This window comes from Diadema antillarum, unplaced genomic scaffold, assembly GCF_040938485.1.
Source record: "Diadema antillarum isolate AM-2024a unplaced genomic scaffold, OU_Dant_1.0 scf00000051, whole genome shotgun sequence".
Lineage (NCBI taxonomy): Eukaryota > Metazoa > Echinodermata > Echinoidea > Diadematoida > Diadematidae > Diadema > Diadema antillarum.
Window position 1 is genome coordinate 1,164,238 of NW_027270940.1, and position 20,088 is coordinate 1,184,325.

The 20,088-nt window shown below is 35.6% G+C and overlaps 1 protein-coding gene across 1 annotated transcript in view; it reads right to left on the bottom strand.

The window, feature by feature from the left end:
• The window catches only part of LOC139715573 (DNA-binding protein RFX6-like), a 36,242-nt gene that overhangs the window by 12,232 nt on the left and 3,922 nt on the right, over nucleotides 1–20,088 (bottom strand). Inside the window, exons 2-6 of the mRNA XM_071627135.1 lie at nucleotides 17,932–18,160; nucleotides 16,235–16,358; nucleotides 12,198–12,259; nucleotides 8,450–8,527; nucleotides 7,367–7,394 (exon numbers count right to left, since the gene is read on the bottom strand). Coding sequence (XP_071483236.1) covers nucleotides 7,367–7,394; nucleotides 8,450–8,527; nucleotides 12,198–12,259; nucleotides 16,235–16,358; nucleotides 17,932–18,160 — 521 coding nt within the window. The remainder of the gene's footprint in view (nucleotides 1–7,366; nucleotides 7,395–8,449; nucleotides 8,528–12,197; nucleotides 12,260–16,234; nucleotides 16,359–17,931; nucleotides 18,161–20,088) is intronic.

Here is a 20,088-nt window from a genome sequence, read left to right on the forward strand (position 1 = left end):
ACAAATGTTTTCCGGTGGCTTTACATTAAAGGTGATCACGACATAAAGGTAACAGAAAATGTGATGACTAACCCTTGCAATCAACATAACAAACGACATACACGTTTTGGATTTTTTTTTCATCTTAATGGTGAATTTGCAGGAAAAAATGAGGGAGGAGAAGTGGGGATAATTATGATATCAGTCGAGAAGATTACCTTTAATATACACTAGCATTTTTTTCGCGCAGCCTCAGTGTAATTATATAATCATTTAACTTTGTTTTCCGAAATAGAAAGGCTGTTATGGAATCTTGGAATGCCTGTTAGCTTTAAGTCCTTTCCATCTTGAAACGAGTAGACCTTGTGCACGTTAGCTTTAGGCAGGGGAACTTGAACCACACCCTCGGATTGACCAGGGAGGTTTTATGAGACGATGCAGTCACACCTCCCTGGATCGAGAGGTCGTTGTCTTCATACTACAATGTGTGACATATCTCTGCTGGAAAGAACACGGTGTCTCACAGTGTGAAACACAGTGTGAGTGAAACACAGTGTGAACACATTTTAAACACAGTGTGAACATATCGTGAACACAGTGTGAAATCTCCCATACGTTTAATTCGAGCGTTTTAACAATGTGGACATAATTGTGAATCATCAATTTACATTGGAAATCATTATTTCACACTATAAAACAGAACATCACTATCAAGAACTCTCTGTGAATCAAAAATACACATCAGAGCGTTAAATCATCTTCACACTGTTTGAAAATTTTCGCACTTTATGCATCGGTATACATGTACTTCACTTTGATCACTTCTGTTTCTTTTGTACTATATTATGTATGACTACTATAATAGGTCCTCAAGTGTTGTACAGTCTTTTCAATTCTCTATGTTCTATTTACCTCATTCTCTGTTACCAAAAGAAGTGAAACATATGTTTCGTCGAAAAATGAAATAAACTTTGAATTTGAATTTGAAAAAAAAAAATTGACAAAAAAATTTAGCTCTTCACATAATCGACTATTATGAACAGATTGTGAACACACTCTGAGACACTGTGTTCTTTAAAACAGGGATGTGTTGTTTTCAACACCGTTAACAAAGCCACCTGCAGTCCACAACTCAAACTGCAGTTCAAGACACATTACACATTTTAGAATTAAGACTAAGCTCACTGTATTTTGACAGGGGTGATTATTCACAAAACGTCATACTTTTCACACTTTCGTCAGTGAAAACAAAAAATAATTTCAACTTCCTTTTCGGTCGCATCATGCGATTACTCTTATCAAAGACTTTATAACTGACGTGAAGATTTTGCTGAATTTTGTTCGTGTTTGGATGATTTTAGTTTTTTTTTTTCTGTCGGCAAGTAAGACGCAGCGTGCGTTTAAATTTCTGCTTTATCGTGTCTATATCAACATTTCTATCACAGTGAAGTGGTGCCAAAATTATACATCTTGAATACAAAATAATATTTTGTAATATTAAGAGATCTAATCACATCCCTAACACCCTTCCGAAGGTTCTTCGCAATTTATCATTTTTTTTCTCTTTGCTCAATGAGTTATTATACAAAAAGGTTATTAATAGTGTTTCTGTCATATAAGAAATGAGTCTTCATAATACTGGCCTCAAAATATTTGGAAAAGTTTGAGAAGGACTTGAGAATAAGTCGAAGAACATCGTAAATCAATAACCGGACGGTCTTTTCCCATCCTTTTTGTTATCTTGTTGATCCATCGAGTTGGATTTCCATCTAGATTCATCTCCTTCGAGTGTTTTTTGATGCAACTCTACGTGTCCTGTTGACGGATAGTGTTTTAATATCGCTCCCCTCCGTTTCATATCAGACGCTTTTTGCTCCGATAGGGGGAATGCATACCGGTATCGCCCCGGTAGACTTAGCAGCGCAACCCCGACGATAAGGCGGCAAACTGCTAGAGCGGCTCGCTCGGAAGGAGCCCATTACTCAGCGGCGAAGCACCTCAGACAAAATGCCGCTAATTTACAACCATTCATCTAGGAGGCCCGGCATGTTTGCACACGCGAAGATGAATATCCCAATAAAGGATTATTTTACGTCCGCGTTCTCAGTCTTGTAATTTCTCTCTTCTCCCCTTTTTACTCTTCGTCTCTCTCTCTCTCTCTCTCTCTCTTACTCTCTTTCTATTTTCTTTTTGTTTTGTTTTTTTATTCTGAAAACCACAATAAACAGGCAGTAATATCATGCCTTGAATATCATGCTGTTGACAGCCATGGCGTTTCGTTTTTGAAGAATATATGATCCCCAGGAAACGAGTTAGCATCGCCACTTAAGGAACATGCCTGAAACGCAATGAAAAAAAATGAAAAAAAAAAAACATTTTCTAGGTATCAGCAACTCAACCTATTATGAGTTATAGTCAAAATGCTGACGTCATACACACATCCCAACACACCCACACATTATTTCATAATATGATATATGGTTTATACGGATGGTAGATAAAGTGGTAGATATATATATATATATATATATATATATATATATATACATATATATATATATATATATATATATATATATATAGATAGATAGATACATATATATAATATGAAAGAGAGACAAAGAGACAGAGAGAGAGAGAGAAAGAGAAAGGATTGACGAGAGTGCATGTGGTTACTCACTTGTATCTAAACACGAGCAAGTAAATCCAAAAGGGGAAAAAACACCTCTTTTAAATGAGTTAAGGGTATATGCTGATAAAATAGCGCCATTTTAGACATGTTACATTCATTACTGCCGTCATGAGACCTGCTGCAACATGTGACCTTTCAGCTTTCTGTTTTTCTGTATTTTTATTTAGTGATATATAATTAATTGGATTTTTTGTTTTGTTTGTTTTAATCGGTTTCCCCAGATATAGTTGGTCTTAAAAAACATCCGTACTTTAAACTTCCCCTAATCTGATTACTCACGGGACCTGCGGCTGTACAAGCTAATGCTTTTACGCAGGCCCCATCATATTTTTTTTTCGCATTATGACCACAGTGTAATTCGCATGCATACAGACCTCGTGTTTATACCAAATCAAACTTCTGTACATTCTGATGAAGTCTCATCTGAATTATGTTTTGTATAATTTTCGTATTTATATACTTTATTGTGATATATGTGAGAAATATGAAAATAAATTGAAATGAAATGAAATGAAATGAGTTCGACGCCCACCTTACTGGACATAATGGCAGGTCGCCTTTGTGAATAAGGTAACCCTTGGGGAAAAGCCCTTTTTATCTCAACAGAATACCAATATTACACTTTAATATTGTGTCACTTTCCATACTTGAGTGTTGATTAAAATGTGTTTTGAGTGATACAGAAGATAATAACAGGACGCTGATCGAAGCGTTTTTTTTCCTAGTCGTTCTTTCTATTGTTGTTAATATAGCGATAATTCAAAAATAAGTCTGCCAACCAATAGATGCTAGCAATCAGTATTGAATTAGTTGACCACGAAATTTGCAAATACACACCTGTACTTGAAAAGAGGCAGATATACCAGCGTAAAAAAAAAAAATCGTTAACTATTTTGAAAAGTCATGCGTCAAGTTGGATATGAAAAACAATGTACGTTTATAGGTAAACAATAAACAAACTTGCGCTGACATGAATACACTCTATATAAATCATACTTATCTATCTTTATAAGAAAGAACCCGTAGATATCCTGCGTAATGGTTACTGCCTTGAGAATAGAAAACTTACTCCCAATGGGGTGGGGGGGGGGGGGGGTTAATGCTGTAAGAATCCAGCAGAGTTTGATTCATTTGCATTTTCCACTTATGGACCAACTGTGTGTGCTACCTTTTATAGCTAGTATTTGAAATGAGATAAAAATTCCAATATGGCACCCAAGATGACCTAATTTATACTATTGATATTTAGAGTAAAACATTAACAAATACATCAGTAAAATTTCAACTCTGCTTTATTAAGTAACGTAGTTTTGTCTGCTATTTTTCAGTAATATTCAAGAGAATTTTCATGCCAGACACCCCGCCAAATGTTCGTAGAATTAAAAAAAGGAACCGAGTAGATGCCAATGCTACAAACAGACAAAGATAATATTATCTATGTGCTTTCATCTACTGCTGTTTTGAAACATTACATGCTCCATCCTTACTCAACAACAGACTGGGTATTTGACCAAAAAGAAAATGACAAGTTTGCATCTTTCTTCGCATCCCCTCAGTTGTTGTCTTTTATAGAACGTAATATGATTTTATTTTTGTTGGATATTAGTCAGAAATTGCAAAATGTATCTTTTTTATCGGACCCAATGTAAATTACAATGTAGAAGTTGTCATTCATTCTGTTTGCATTCCTATGTATACGTACACGAGTTTTGACACAGTGAAGTCTATTATCCACGTGTTTTGACTACATTACTTGTGTAATTAGATTACTGCACCAATAAACACTACCGTTCCTTGCCTGCCGAGTAAATCTGGCTGAATATCAGCGTGACAACGCAGCATTCGGCTGCAAAGCTTAGAGACCAAAACTGCCCCACATCCCAGCTATAACGAGATGCGATACACGTTGTATACAATGGACCTATAAAGCATCATTTCCCGTCCCAAGTCACAGACAGCAAGTGGCGCCACTCCGTTGCTGGGCTTAAACCGGGTAGCTTCACAGTGGACGTTGCGTAGCTCCCACAGCGTTCAGCGAAAGCGCGCCGCGGCTTTCCTCAACGCGCTTTCCAAAACAAATGCACATAGCAAAAAGGCAGGCGGTATTGCGTTGCTTGGTAGGGGATACTGCTGCAAAGAGACCTAGCAGCCACAGACCTGCTGGACTCGTAGCAACCAGACTAACGTGGAGTTGCTAGAAACCACGATATTTCACGTGACATTTCTGGTATAGGGACAATTGGTTTGTCTCCAAGGGGCAACGATGTAGCGCGATCAGTCATCTCTGCACAGCTGATGTACACTACCAGCCATTATGAAACACATTACTATGATCACCGAGCTGTATGGTCGTTGAATATCGATGATCAAGAGAGAGAGATAGAGAGATACAGAAAGAGAGAGAGAGAGAGAGAGAGAGAGAGAGAGAGAGAGAGAGAGCAGAAAAGGGATATGGCGGGGAGGCAGAGGAGGGAAATAGAATGATAGATATAGGTAGATAGGTAGATAGACAGATAGATAGATGCATGGATAGATAGATAGATAGATAGGTACACTACAATAGATAGATATATAGATAGATAGATAGATAGATAGATAGATAGATAGATACAGATAGATAGATAGATAGAGGAGAGATGACAGAAGGAGAGAAGATAATAATTATGTATATATATGTATATATACATATTTTTTTTTTACATGTTTCAGAAGGAGAGAAGATAGATACGCTATAAGCAATACAGTACTCCCCTCTTATTATGAACAGCATTTCTCGAGAAATACGTGGATAACAACTTACAATTCTTGATTGTCCCACATCTTTGTGTAACTTCACCCTTCAAGGAAGCGTTTTTTTTTTTGTTCTGGATACTTTTTTCTTTACTTCAGCAAACAAACTTTGACAACTATTTTACCGTTTCTTTGTTGTTTGTTTGCTCGTTTGTTATCTGTTTACTGTATTTCGTAGGTGCGTAGTGGTATAAGGAACAGGTGACTAGTTTTTGATGGTGGTTAAAGATAATTTTATAGGATACTTGCGCATTTCTATTTCATTGGGAGCTGTATAGCCTCATAAATGGTTTTGGCTTTCCAAGTGATGATCTGTTTTTCCTGTTATTATACATAATCATGTATACACATATAGGCCTACGTAAATAGATAAATAGCTAAAATATTATATTATACATAGATGTATGCATAATCTATACACACATACGCGGACATACGTGATACATATGGAGAGTTGCTATATTTGAGATATTTACTATAAACATAGAAAACAACTTATATTTTTACATTTCAAATCAAAACTTCAATCATATTCCTTGTTATGTTAAAATGAATAACACGGGAAAGGTTTTATTGGGTCCTTTCCAGTGGACTTTACTTATAATAAAGAAAAAATGTTTAAAAATGGCGCGTTAGCCGTTCTGCGGTCAAACATTTTATATACCTTTCCATATATTACATTTCATATACCATTTCATATACCCTTTCATACACTACATTTCATATACCACTTCATATACATTTTCATATATTGCATTTTATATACCACTTCATATACCTTTTCTCATATTTCATTTCATATACCACTTTATATACCTTTTCATAATACATTTCATATACCACTTCATATACCTTTTCATATATTACATTTTCATATACCACTTCGTACACCATAATTTATGTACAAATGCAATGCAGAAAGAAGGTCCGAAGGAGAAAAAGTACAACATTGAGAGTGTTGGAACGTCACGATCAAAACACACATGCATCCCTGCATAAATACAGTCTGCCAGTGACAGCAAACATGGACACATTATCCGACATATTTGCTGCCCCGCACTTGACTATAATAAATCACTAAAATGGCAGGTGATCCTTGCAGTGAGATCAATTCATGCTTTTACATGAAAAGGTGGTAGGAATACGTTTATGCAAGGATTTTACAGTATACGACACTATACAACTATGGTACTCCCCCTTTCGGCCACATTAACTGAACAGGCGGCGAGTAAAACAATTTAGCGGACATGGCTAAATTACAAGCACTTGAGACTCCCCTACCCTTCATCCGTTTTGGCTGCCACACTCTTGAGGCATACCACCGCTGGCTGGCTCCGCTGCATAGCCGGAGCTCTCGGCGTCTTTGTTTGTCGGCGCTCCGATAATACCAGCTTTGTGAGGACTTTGGTCAACAGAGCTATACGTATGCACTTGATATTGCATGGGGTATAATTCGTATAAACGAGACATATTGCGCCGGCGTAAACCTCCAGATCTAATACGACAGCGCTCTATCATGTGGACGTTTCTTTCTTTCTTACTTTCTTTTGCGCGTTGTGAACGGCGGTGATTTTAATCGCGCAAACTTACGACTCTGTGTTCTGTTTGATCTTCGAGGTGTTACTTCATTCCGTGATATTGATTTTATTTTTTTTTCTCTCTCTCTGTCACCCAATAACCGTATGATCAGTGACCTAAAGGATACATAGTGATTGAATAACGGTTAGGTGGACTCTTAAATGTTTGGAGATCATAGTGGTATTCTTATTCTTGTAAGTCACGTAAGTAAAACTGACGTTTTCTTTGTTAAAATACTAAATATGAGGAGGTAATTCGCGAGCAATACTTTAGATGAAGACAGATTCATAATTAACAAAGTTATAAGCCAAACTTTATGACTCTTACCTCATTTTTCAGCCGCGCCCCTGAAAATCTGTAGATGCAGAATAAAGAAGGGAGAGAGAAAAAAATAGTATTGTCGAATTCTTTGTTTTTTTCTTTACCACTACTGGCTTTTTGTGAGATTTCTATTGTGTGTATCGTGCTTTTTCCATTTATTTATTTTTTTCTGAATCCTTAATAAATACAAATAACCCCCTTTGATCGTGCCAACCCTAATCACAGAAAGTAGAAGTGTAGAAATCACAGCCATGTTGACTATCATTAAATGGTGGTAATTGATATTCAATTTATTAAACGCAAAATTCCAATAGAATCGGGATTTTCTTTGTTTGTGCCGCCCAATACCTTCGTTTTGTGAGTTTGGATTGTAGACGATAAAAGATGTCTGGAGGAAAAAGAACGACTCAGTCTATAAAAAATCGAAGTAAAAACATTTTTCGTAAGCTTTACAATTTGGGCTTAACAAAAGCAGACATTATTACACACACACACACAACAAAAAACCCTCAACACCAAACTAAAACTATAATATTCATGCTTGGTGATGTTCTAACCATCGAGATACATACATTCATTACTTTCCTCTTTACAAAAGAAAAGATAACAAGTATTGGCACATTATGCAGAGCATAAACAAATTATTACTAATATATTCATTTTGTCATTATAATACAAGATGGCAACTTTCATTTTCACTCTATGACTTATACTGGAGAAAGTTTAGACGGAACAAGTTAACGTAAACAGGCACAAAGCTGAAAAGACATTCACGACGATTTACCAATTATTGAGAGAGATTCAAGCACAGTAATTTTGTGAAATGTGTTGCAAAATCAATAACCAGTTATAAATCTAGCAATTAGAGAACCCTTGCTATTTAATCTGCAACCTACACAAACATGTAAATCAATGACTATAGAAGACTTGGTTTTCTTTCCTTATGAAGCACTATAAACAAAAACACAACACGAACATGTATAAGTGCGAAAACAATAAAGCACCAAAAAACTGAAATATATTTGTGGAATTTTATGGCTTAAATAGACGGATGAAAGTTTTCATTATCATGGTAACAAGCGATCCTACCTCGTCAATCCTTTGGTGGAGTACACTGTGTGATAGTAGGCGCTGGTTTCCTTAATCCCGATGCCATAGTAATGATATCTGTAAGAGGAAGGAAATAAATGTTTGGTACATCATTAACATATGTATTATTAACAAATGGCACCAATATCAATATTTTGATAATTTGAGGTCATTGACCTCTCAAGGTCTTCTGAGGTCAAAGGTAGCTCAAACCTGTCAATGCTTTGTGGGATATGAAGACAATGCCAATGTGTAAAAAAAAATGTTTTTTTTTTCGCACAGTACATCTATTACCGCAAATATCATTAACCAGTGACGCCAAAAATCAATATTCTGATGTTTTGAGGGCATTGACCTCTCGAGGTCATCAGAGGTCAAATCAGACTTTACCTCCCAAACTTAAAATGAATCCCACGGCTTACACTAACTCTTGAAAAAGTTTCATGCTTTAGTAATGAATGCACATTTGCTCTGCCTATCTGCCCTACCCAAAAGGGGAGTTCACCCTAAATACAATCTGTGGATTCAGAGAATGTAGAGGTATTAGTAAAACACATTGGTGACATTTTAGGGAAATCGAACAATCCGTTGAAAAGATATGAATTCTTCAAGTTTTGGTCAATAATCCAAGCGACGTCTTCTGTGAATAAGAAGGCCAAATCAATTCGTGATGTCAGAAAAATGGAATGACAGAATCCTTCATTCTTCTTCTTCTTCATAACACAGGTGGAAATTACTAATTGCCTATTAACGCATACTAGTAAGAAGTCGAGGGAATGTGTATTTTGTTGTCATAAAAATACGATTTTTTGTTGAAACTCATTCATTTATATACCGTAATGTATAATATCCCACTACTGTACCGTCATGAATTTGTACCCGACTTACATCGTGTGTATAAAAAGGCTTATTTCTCATTTAATGCATATTCATGAATTTATGCATACATGCACTCAAGCACACGCACGTATGGACATAGCTGTAATAACACTAGTGGGTTGTGTGTGTTTGCATAAGATGAAAAGAATTCATCAAAGAGATGATCCTCATTACACAGTGGTTGACCGCCAAAGTTAGCGCGCAGAGAGAAAGAAGGACATTGTTTGCTTGCTCGGTTCAGGTGTATCGGTGTTTACGAGGTCGGGCGTCCCGCTTTATCTGGCAGACGAGAGTGCGGGGGAGTGGGTTTGTCGCGTCGGCGCTCAGATCTATCGTAAGCCGAAATATCCTGTATCTATTCTCATACCCTGTATCTATTTTTCTAATGTGTGTGTGTGTGTGTGTGTGTGTGTGTGTGTGTGTGTGTGTGTGTGTGTGTGTGTGTCTGTGTGTGTTTGTTTGTGTTTGTTTGTGTGTGTGTGTGTGTGTGTTTGTTTGTTTGTGTTTGTTTATGTGTGTGTGTGTTTGTGTGTGTGTGTGTGTGTGTGTTTGTGTGTGCACTATTGGGTGGCAATGCTTTTGGGACAAACATCGGCAGATCCTCATTAGTACATAAATCATAGAGATGCTCATGTAATATGTAATGATATAAATGAGTATGACCTTGGGACACACACACATACACAAAAAACAACAAACAAACAAACAAAGAAAAAAAAATCAGGAAGATCATTTTAGTCTCCTAATGGTTATACTTCAGAGTGACATAAACTCACGATCAGCCGAAAACGAATTTCTTGGCAATATCCGTTAAGTAGGCCTACAAGAACTTTAATAACTTACAAATGCAAACTTTGTGAATCAAGTCCGAAAGAGCACAAAAATTCATTCGTGATTAACAACATCATTATGGTATTCGTTCGAAATAGAATCAGCACAAACAATGTAGACAGCAATTATAAAATGCAAGACATTTTTTTTTTCCGTAGAAATGATGACATCAAACAAACCACAACCCTTTTTCGTTCTCCAAAGATTTCTGGTTTGGCCTAATCTTTGTTCTGCTGCAGTCAAGATGTCTTAAATTGGGATTGGCGAATATTGAGTACCGTTAGGTGCGGGTTATGCCATGTTCACAACAATGATCGAACAATTTGGTAAGCCGTCGTTTAACGAGCTTCTGTGTTCAGACCACGATGTTTTATAGGCAGACGTAGAGCCGTCCACTCATTAATCAAGACCTCTTTCATCTCACCGCTCCAAAACTTCTAAAATTACGCCCACTCTGAAAAAAAGTGTCCCACGTGCTATTATTAAAACAAAGGTGTCTTTATTATGCCCATGTGCTGTTAAACCAAGGTGTCTTTATGGTGCACATTAAGATGTATGTACCCTTTTTCTTTCATTTGCACAACTGATTTTGCCCTACATTTCGGATTAGTGCCTGAAAAGAGTGGAATTTTTCCTTTTAAGTGATATATTTTCTCTACTTACTTATTAAAAGAAAAATATGCAAAAACATCGACATTTTATGTGACTGGTCTTATAACCAATATTAAAATCCCATTTTAATTTCTTTCATCCATTCTCATTTTTTTTTTCGACAACCAGTATCAGTGCAAACATTCTTCAGTGGGACATGTATAGATTTTAACACTGGCTTTACAGGTATTCCTTCTCGAAATAATTACACATAATCAATTGCAGGAGTAAACAAACAAACAAACAAACAAACAAATAGATCGTGGGGGTTGAAGAGAAATGTCAAAAACACATCGGTACAGCACAAAGTACACACATATACAAGAATAATGACTATAAAGAGGAACAACTGGTAAGATCTGAAGCATATAGGACCGAATTTTCTTGACCAGGACACTATGCGCTGCCTCGCTTATCTTGCGCGAAGGTGTACCGACATCGTTCGTTTGATAATCTCGGAATTCTTGAAACAACACGGGATAGCATTGACGCTATTTGTTTTTCTGTGGGAAAATACGTTGTTTGACGCAGACCAGAGGTTATCCCTGCGTTATATTTTGAAGTCGCCATGTCAATGGATAACATCCTTAAAGTTATCAACAACAATCGAAGACATTACTCTTCGGCTTCTTTGTCATAGACTTTAGAAAGGCGATTCGTATGGCGTTACTCTTGGAATTTTCTTATCGCTCGAATGACGTCAAACATTGTATTTTATCAGGCATCCAAAATAAAGGGAATTCTGATATTTACGGACTCACACAACTTAATAATAGCAACCCAGAGGTTGAAAGTTCCTTGTCTTGTGTTCGACTAAACAATAATAGATATTTCTTGATTTTAAATAGTCCCCAATTGCGGCAGAGAGCTAAGCTTATGTCAACACAATGTAATAGTATACATCTCTAGGTTGATTATACATTTTGACTGATCAATACGGTCCGTCAAAAAATGTCCCCAAGTATATTTGAATCTTGATTGACCGTGAACAGTAAGTAATAGCAAAGTGTAATTTGACATCGCGAAAATGAAATGATGGAATTTACGCTTAAAGAAACCAAAAACAACAATGTTACGATTTCACTTTTTAGGCACATCATTACTCCTTCCAAACATTGGAAAAAACAAAGAATCTAGATTAATCAATAGAAGTATGTCCTTCTGAACACACATCACTCACACAAACACACAGACACACCCACACCGACACAAAGAAATCACCCGTAACTCTTACACATTAAACAAGAATACTGCTAAACATTTTAGCTGAAACGTCAATTGCATTTCATGTGCGGAAGTCCTGTTTTCAATGTAATATTTGCTATTGAGATCTTGATAATATGTGAGACTTCTAACCGACACGTGAAGATTAAATCAACACACTTACTTTGAATGACCCCTTGTCCCAAGCCGCCGAGTTGTCAAGTTAGGAAATTTTTGTCGAATTGTCTGGAAAGAGAGAAAAAAAAACCCCAGAAATATAAAACAAGGTAAAGAATAGACACCAAGACAAACAAACAAACAAACAGACAGACAAAGTAAGTGATACTATGGCTCTCACTTCTTCTGAAGTTAAAACTATAGGCTCTTTTCTGACATCACTGGCGATTTTAAACTTGTGGAATAATCTGTTCATATAATTATGTCAGTCACATTGAATAAACCATGATAAACCTGCTGTATCACAATAATGAAATTGTTGGCGCATTAACGTTGCTACTGTTGAAATGTAGAAAATGCAATTGCATGATTACATAGAATACTTGTTTATTGCTTTAGTATAGTTTTTGCTTATTAGGCATAAGAGAAGAACGACCAAATTACTGTGGGCTATTCAATCCCTGCTCATTCTCTTTCTTGGAATCTTTGAGGCAGAATGTCTTAATTGAAAAAAGACGATATATCTGCGTGGATTGCAAAAGTCTTTCAATTAGTCATTATCAGATAGATATTTCTGATTAGAAATTAAATTATCTTTAAAAAAATGATAGTGACTTCCATGGTATAAGCCTTTCATTTTGTAGACGGATGGCCAAGACTCAAATTACACTTTTATAAGCATTTATAAGTACTAACGCAAAAAAAAAGAAGACGTAAAGAATGGAAAATCGAAATATCGCTCGACAAGTCCATAGGAATGATACAATCCACCATTTTGAGCAGACAACGGTTATTTCATGTCAGTCTCATATACAGTAATAATAATAATAAAAAGCTTTAAAATACCATATATTTGGATTTGGATAATAATAAAAATTTTCAGGAGAATAGAAAGAAAAAAATGTCGTCGTTGATAAAAACTGTGTGAAAAACAATGACGTAGAGATATGATATACATTTTAAAACACATGCGGTATTCTCCGGTTTTTTGAGAATGAAGTGTGTGTGTGGGGGGGGGGGCGTAGGGTAGTTAATAGAGCACTATCAAGTAGAACAACCTGTGATACATAAGAACATTCTAGATTACATTTATAACACTTATAAAAGACCTTTTTGACCATGAGAAGTAGGTAGGAATAGGTCGACATATATCCCATGTGTAGGTCATTCGTCACGCTTTCCCACGCAACTTTGATTTAGAACAACAGTGCATTTAAGGCCAGTTACATATGTCCCCATGCCGACTGTTAATACTTTTGTGTGACTTGTCCCAAACATGGTGATAAGAACCCCAACGTTTGGAATCGTTCCCTGGCCAACTGGGTAAACTGAATACCAAAGGAACCATTGTGTGAGACGGGTAGTCTTAGACTGTGAACATTTTCAGTCATCAATATTATATACCCTCACCATGATATTTGATTTTATTTGATTTGTACTTATTTCCACTTTGAGTTCACAAAAGTGTGAAACAAATATAACTAAGTTATAATGATTATTTCCGTTTAATATTACTATACAATAATATTGTAGAGTATCAAAATTAGTAGTAATATTGTATGAGACTGCGCTTGTTTTAAAGTATGAAGGCCCTATTCATTTTTATGTCATAGTTTTATGATTACTTACTTTCATTGCTATAGTTCAGAATTTTATTTTATTTTATTTTTTATTTTTACTCATTATTCTACTTCCATTATATTATGTGTGTTTTACCATCCCTTTGACTACGCCCGCTCATTGCGAATATACGTGCCTAAAACGATTGTTCACTTGAGTTAATGAATAATGTCTGCCTTTAAATAATTAAACAGATCTTTCTAGGAACTATTAATTGTTTATGCGGTATGTTCTTATATTGTAATGTTTCTGCAAGGGTTCTACGTTTTCTTACCGTCTCATTTTCTTTCTTTTTTTTTGTTCACACAACCTTATTTCTTTTGTCAGTTTCTACTCATTATTCTTAATATACCTTGATCTTACAGACATTCACTCTTGCTTATAGATAATGAAGATAGAAAAAAAAATTGTGAAACAAAATAGTGAGATATTCAATTACTTGAAATTGTGATTTCAAAAAAAAAGAAAGGAATGCAAAAAGACATACAATTTGGAGATGCAGTTTTGCTAATTATTATTCCACCTGATTTCTAATTGTAATCCATTACATAACCTATACATGCTATGAATCTGCTGTACTATTTGAAAACATACACTGCACATTTCTCGAAATTGCATTTTTTCTGGAATTGCCCTGAACATTTTTTTCCTCTCTCTACTTCACTCAATTTGTAAACAATTGCAATGTATAAGTGTATCATTCAAATCCATAATAGCTGATAGGAAATCATTACTTCATTCTCATTCTAAAAACTGATAATACGCTATAGGCGTTATAACTGTCAATGTTGTCAATGTCCATCTTTACTTAGCTGTAAGTAATGTTGTCAATCATCTACGTCTTTCCACAAGTATTCAATAATTGAGTACAATCACTGGTATTTTCATGAGCAAACATATTTTTGGCACGCAATCAATGCAAACACACACATACACACACACACACGCACACACAAATCTCGTCACTTGAGTTCCGTTGCCATCGGAGTCTGAATTCAGACTATTAACCGGGTCAGCAGTGACGCACAAAAGACGCGCACGTCGTGCAATTACGTAAGAACGGATATGGAGCCTCGATATCAAGGGTCGCTGAAAGCAAGTCTACAACATGTTTACCAGTGTTCTTTCAATAGGAACAGAAGCACAACAATTGACTTACAAGATTTCAGGCGCGATTATGCCGATAATCTCAGGTCGGTATTGATAAAGTCAAAGAGATTTATCAAAGTCTAAATAGATCACTTACAATTCAATGCGGTGAGTTGTGAAACGTGAATAAGAGCGTGCGGCACGGATTTATGCACCGCAAGGTTTGTAGATCTTTTTCCGGCTCTTTTTGGAACGCAAGTGTATTTTTATTATTTTTTTCTTTTAAGGGAGGTGATCCGTGAGACATATTCTGTCCCTGACTCATCGTAATTTCGTAAACCGTAAACCTTAAATGCATTATTCACCATTTACAGATGAAACAAAAAACCAAACTTTAGTCAGTGTTAGTGCTTCAAAATATTTCTAAAATATGAGTCTGGTGTAGAAACAACGAATGTAAAAAATTGAATCAGTATAATCAATGTTAAGTATTGTTACATATAAAAAATATGAACAGTATAAATTTTTATATGATGGGATATTTTGTGATACGACTGTGGTATACACACATGCCTCAAATATGATTACATGAGGATTTTTTTTTAATCACTGCTCCTAAAGGTTAACAGTACCTTTAAAAAGGAATACTCTGACTGTAAACAAACGTAAAAATAAATAAGAATAAAATATAAAAATTACATAATACAATAAAAAAAAATCAATGTCATCAAGTGTATGTGTTTCTGCCTGTGCGTGAGAGAGAGAGAGAAAAAAAAAAGAAAAAGAAGAAGAAGAAGAAGAAGAAGGAGAAGTTTGTTTGATGTGTCCTAGCTCTTTCCTGATATTGGGAGGGGGTGTCTGGTATGATTTAATGCGTATTATTTTCTAATACTACCCTATACAAAGGTACTTTTTCACTCTCAAGATTATTTGAAAATCATGTAAGTGCTGCATGTATTCCAAAGCACATATTATGTGATTAAATTTCATAGATGACTCAAACCGACAGACGAGTGTCACATCACACTATCATAGTTTTTTTTTTGGTCATGATATCAAGCTGTCTAAATAGGGTTTGAAAAGACGACAGCCCCCCACTATGAAAATGCTTTATCATAAAGCACGTACGGTATTAAATATATATATATATTTTTTTTATATATGAGATTAATGCCATTTTAGGTTTTAATCTCATATATAAAATATTAATACAAACATACTCTCTCTTTCACATGCACACACATGCACACACACACACACACACACACACACACACACACACACACACACAAAGAAGTAAGACGAGTGTTCTGTGATCTTTCTTCTTCTTCTTACCTTTCCGAAGGTAGCGGCGCATGCAGGTTCCAGGGACTCCTTGCGACAGAAGTCAAGATAGTGTGAGTACAGGATGCACCGGGGTAAGCATACTCCTTCGCAAATGCAGTAATTTTCATCCAACCTATGGTGCAAAAAGAAAGTGCATTTCATCACTATTCATGTTAAATCAACTAATAATGGAATGTATTAAGTGAAAAGCAATGTCATTAGCATAATCTGTAGTTTGAGATCATTCAATTTCATCGTACATGGGTATTTGCAATCTGCTAATCGCAGTTGAAATGTTCATAATCATTTAAATTCATTATCATATTTCTCAATGAAAAATACATAAAATGTAATAAAGTAAAATGATGCATTACATCCAACTAGAATGCAGAGTAGAACAATGCAAACATATACCACATGGTGGTCAATCTATGAAAGTTGAAATCTAAGTATAAATGCTATAGAAATATAATGGAACATACTTATAAAAGCAAGCTTCTTCAGTAAAGTAAAGTATTTACAACACTTGTGAAGTTTGGGAGCGGGTCATGCTTTCTGAATACTTCCTTTTCTTCTTTTTTTTTTGCCTGCTCAAAGCGTTAGCTCCACGTGCCATTACAAATCTATTCCATATCATAGGTAGCATGAAACTTTCATACTTTGAATACGAACTGCACACGAAATTGCATATGTATATCTTATTATATATACTTATCGTCTTTACATTATGTATTTGTTACAAAAATATGATAAACAATAATTTGTGTATTTAAACATATGATTTGTATTTTATTACAATTGTCGTTGGGTGGAAATGGATGACAACTGAACTGAATTAAAATGAGCAGAAATGTCACACAAATGCACGTAACAATCAATAATGATTAAAGGGATGGTACGGTACTGTTTCGGTTGAGATGGGGCTTCAGGTTTTCAACGTTTTTTATGTTGATTTTTTTAGATTATGAGAAAGCTCTTATGAAGTAAGAAAGAACATAATTGATTCTAAGAGGAATCCAACTTTTATTTGATGAAAATTGGTTTTCAAATTGCTGAGATATCCAAACAGAGCAATCCTAATACAAATTGGGACCCACCTTTTATTAGGATCGTTTTGTGTTACTTTTTAGTTGTTGTTGGATATCTGAAGTCATTTCAAAACCGATTTTCATCTAATAAACTTTGAATTCTTCTAGGAGTGTATGCTTTTTGACATTTCAAATAGTGGTCTCTCAAAGTCTCACACAAGTATCTTACAAAAAGTTAAAAGCTGAATCCTCACCTCAAACAATACTATACATCCCTTTAACTGGTAATCTAAAATACTCCAGTGAAATGTATCAGATCATTCGAAACGAAAAAAAAAAGAAACAAAAAACAGAATAATCTTTAATCCGAAAAGTGCGATGAATGTATTAATTTGCTTTGTATCTTTACAATACATAATCCGTTTAACTGAACAAAAAAGATTACTCCCGCAAAATGAAGATTTTGTTTATTCAAGAAACCGAAAGAGAAGTACAAAACTGAGGTGTACGCCACTCTTTCCGTCTATGTATATCGAATAGACAAACTCTTAGATCCGATCGTCTTTAATTACCACCGAGAGAAAAACCTCCCTCATGCTATGATTGTTATACAAGCAAAACTTAGTTTTCAAGGTTTTTCATCTCTTTCGCAGAATAATGGTTGTTAGTTTTCCTCACCATTGCAGAGTAAGAGCCGTCTGCTTCTTTTTATCTTTCACCATTTGCGCCACCGTCTTTTTAACCGCTGTCTTCGGCATCGGGCCATCCTTGACATAATCCGCTCCATCGACATCGTCGTCTTTCTTGGGACGTCCACCCTTTGTTTCATCGTCAAGATCATTCACACGGTCGTTGGCCAAGTCGTCTGCGATGTCGTCGTCGGAGAAAGAATCTTCAGACTCTGCCTCTACATATACAAGAGGGCAAGGAATACATAGGGTTTAGCTTGTGCTACCTTAACAGTATTTCTTCAGTTGAGCTTAGGAGACGTTTTGAAAAGCTCTTTTTGATAACCTTATTATCTGTCAGCGTTCATTAAAAGATATACATATTCATAAATATTTTTATTATACAACCATAACATCCTATATGTAGGAAATCATTCTCTTTCAACGACAATTTCATTGTTGAGAGTTTGTTCTTTGCAATAGTAATGACTTGAAAGCATTTGTGACCTATGCAGAGCCCAGTGTGTAATGTCTTACAAAACAAAAACAGCAATAAAATATAACTCTTACTCAACTAGAGGGTTTCAAGTATGGGAAAGTGTGATTGGTGTATTATGTTCACGTGGTATTTCAACAGAAAACCAACTGCAACCTCAATGACATAACGCAGAAGAATACTTATTCGAGACACAACTTAGCTCCACGCAAGAAATAGAAGACCGGAGACCCATACTTTGAACGTGACGTTGTTTTAAAGGCACAAAAAAAGAAGGTTAATCTTGATATTATGCTACTTTTGTGTAAGATTTTAAAAAGTACTAAGGCATGTAGATCAGTGAAAAGTTTTTGCAAAAATTAGATAAGACATAACTGTAAAAAATTAACTGAACAAGACAAAACATTTCTGTGTGTGACGAACGTGTTGAACAGCTGCACGTGTGGAGCGTTTGGTTTGCACACAAAAAAAGTCATGCACCAATTTCAATTTTTCTCCCCCAAAAAATTGTCTTCAGACCAGTTCTTTGTATCTTATAAGACTAACGCGTTTTTGCGCATCCTCCTCAGTAGGTCAGTGCAGTCTTTGCCCAAATATTTGCCAAAAAAAGAAGAAAATTAGCCATACAAAATGAGAGCTACACGGCACCTTCAATACAAAGAGTTGTCATTTTGCATGAAGTTTCAAAACTTACAGCTTCTTTTACGCTGCTATCTAAAGAATTCTAAAAAAATTGGGGGCGGGAAAAGATAATCTTGATTTTTTAAAATTGTTCTAGACAGAGGCAAGTGAATGTCACTGGATTACAGCGTAAAGGGTATGGCTGCACGTTAAAGTAAACATAGATTCAAACAAAAGGTGGAGGGATGGTTGGTAACTTTATGCATAGGCCCTATTAAAATGCAAACGATACAATTCACTAATCTTATAAGTATTATTTTAATAAAACATATGCGTATCACTTTCAAGGGGTAATTCTGATATTATGCATGATGCTGCATACAGGCTATATGTTATCATCGTATGTGCAGCTTGGGTTTTTAAAGGTTTCAATGAAGGTGTTTTCCGTTTTAAGCATTACAACAAAAACAAAAACAAAGAGTAAACCAGTTTTCCACCCAAAAATCGAGCATACATTCTTCATCTCCTATTAGCACACAGAGAAAAAGAAAATCAGCCAATATGAAGTGCAGTTTGATGAAAATTTGACTGGATGAAATAGGAACAAAAAAGTTCCAGAAGATATATTGGTACACCGCTTTGGTTAAGGGTTAACGTGCCACGTAAGGTATTGTGGGTGTATATTCTTAATAACATCTGCCTCCTCCTCGATGGGCCTGCAGTTACAAGATGCTCACTTAATTAAACCCCCTTCTCTTGTTTCTTTGTTCTAGGGTAATGAGTTTGATCTTTTAAAGGGTTATCTAACAAGTTTACCGTAGAGTATCATTAGGGATCGTCATTAGGAAGGGTTTGTGGACGAAGCGGTGAGTCATTGCACGCCGCAATTCAAAACATCTTGCGGTATCGCGTGGACTTGACATGATACGATGTACATAGCTGCTGGTGAACCATATGGGAGAAAGTTTTGAAATCAAGGACGTCTTGAATGAATGAAAAATAAAATAAACGAAGGCAGAGTAAAGTTGTGAGCATTCCTTGGGCATCCAA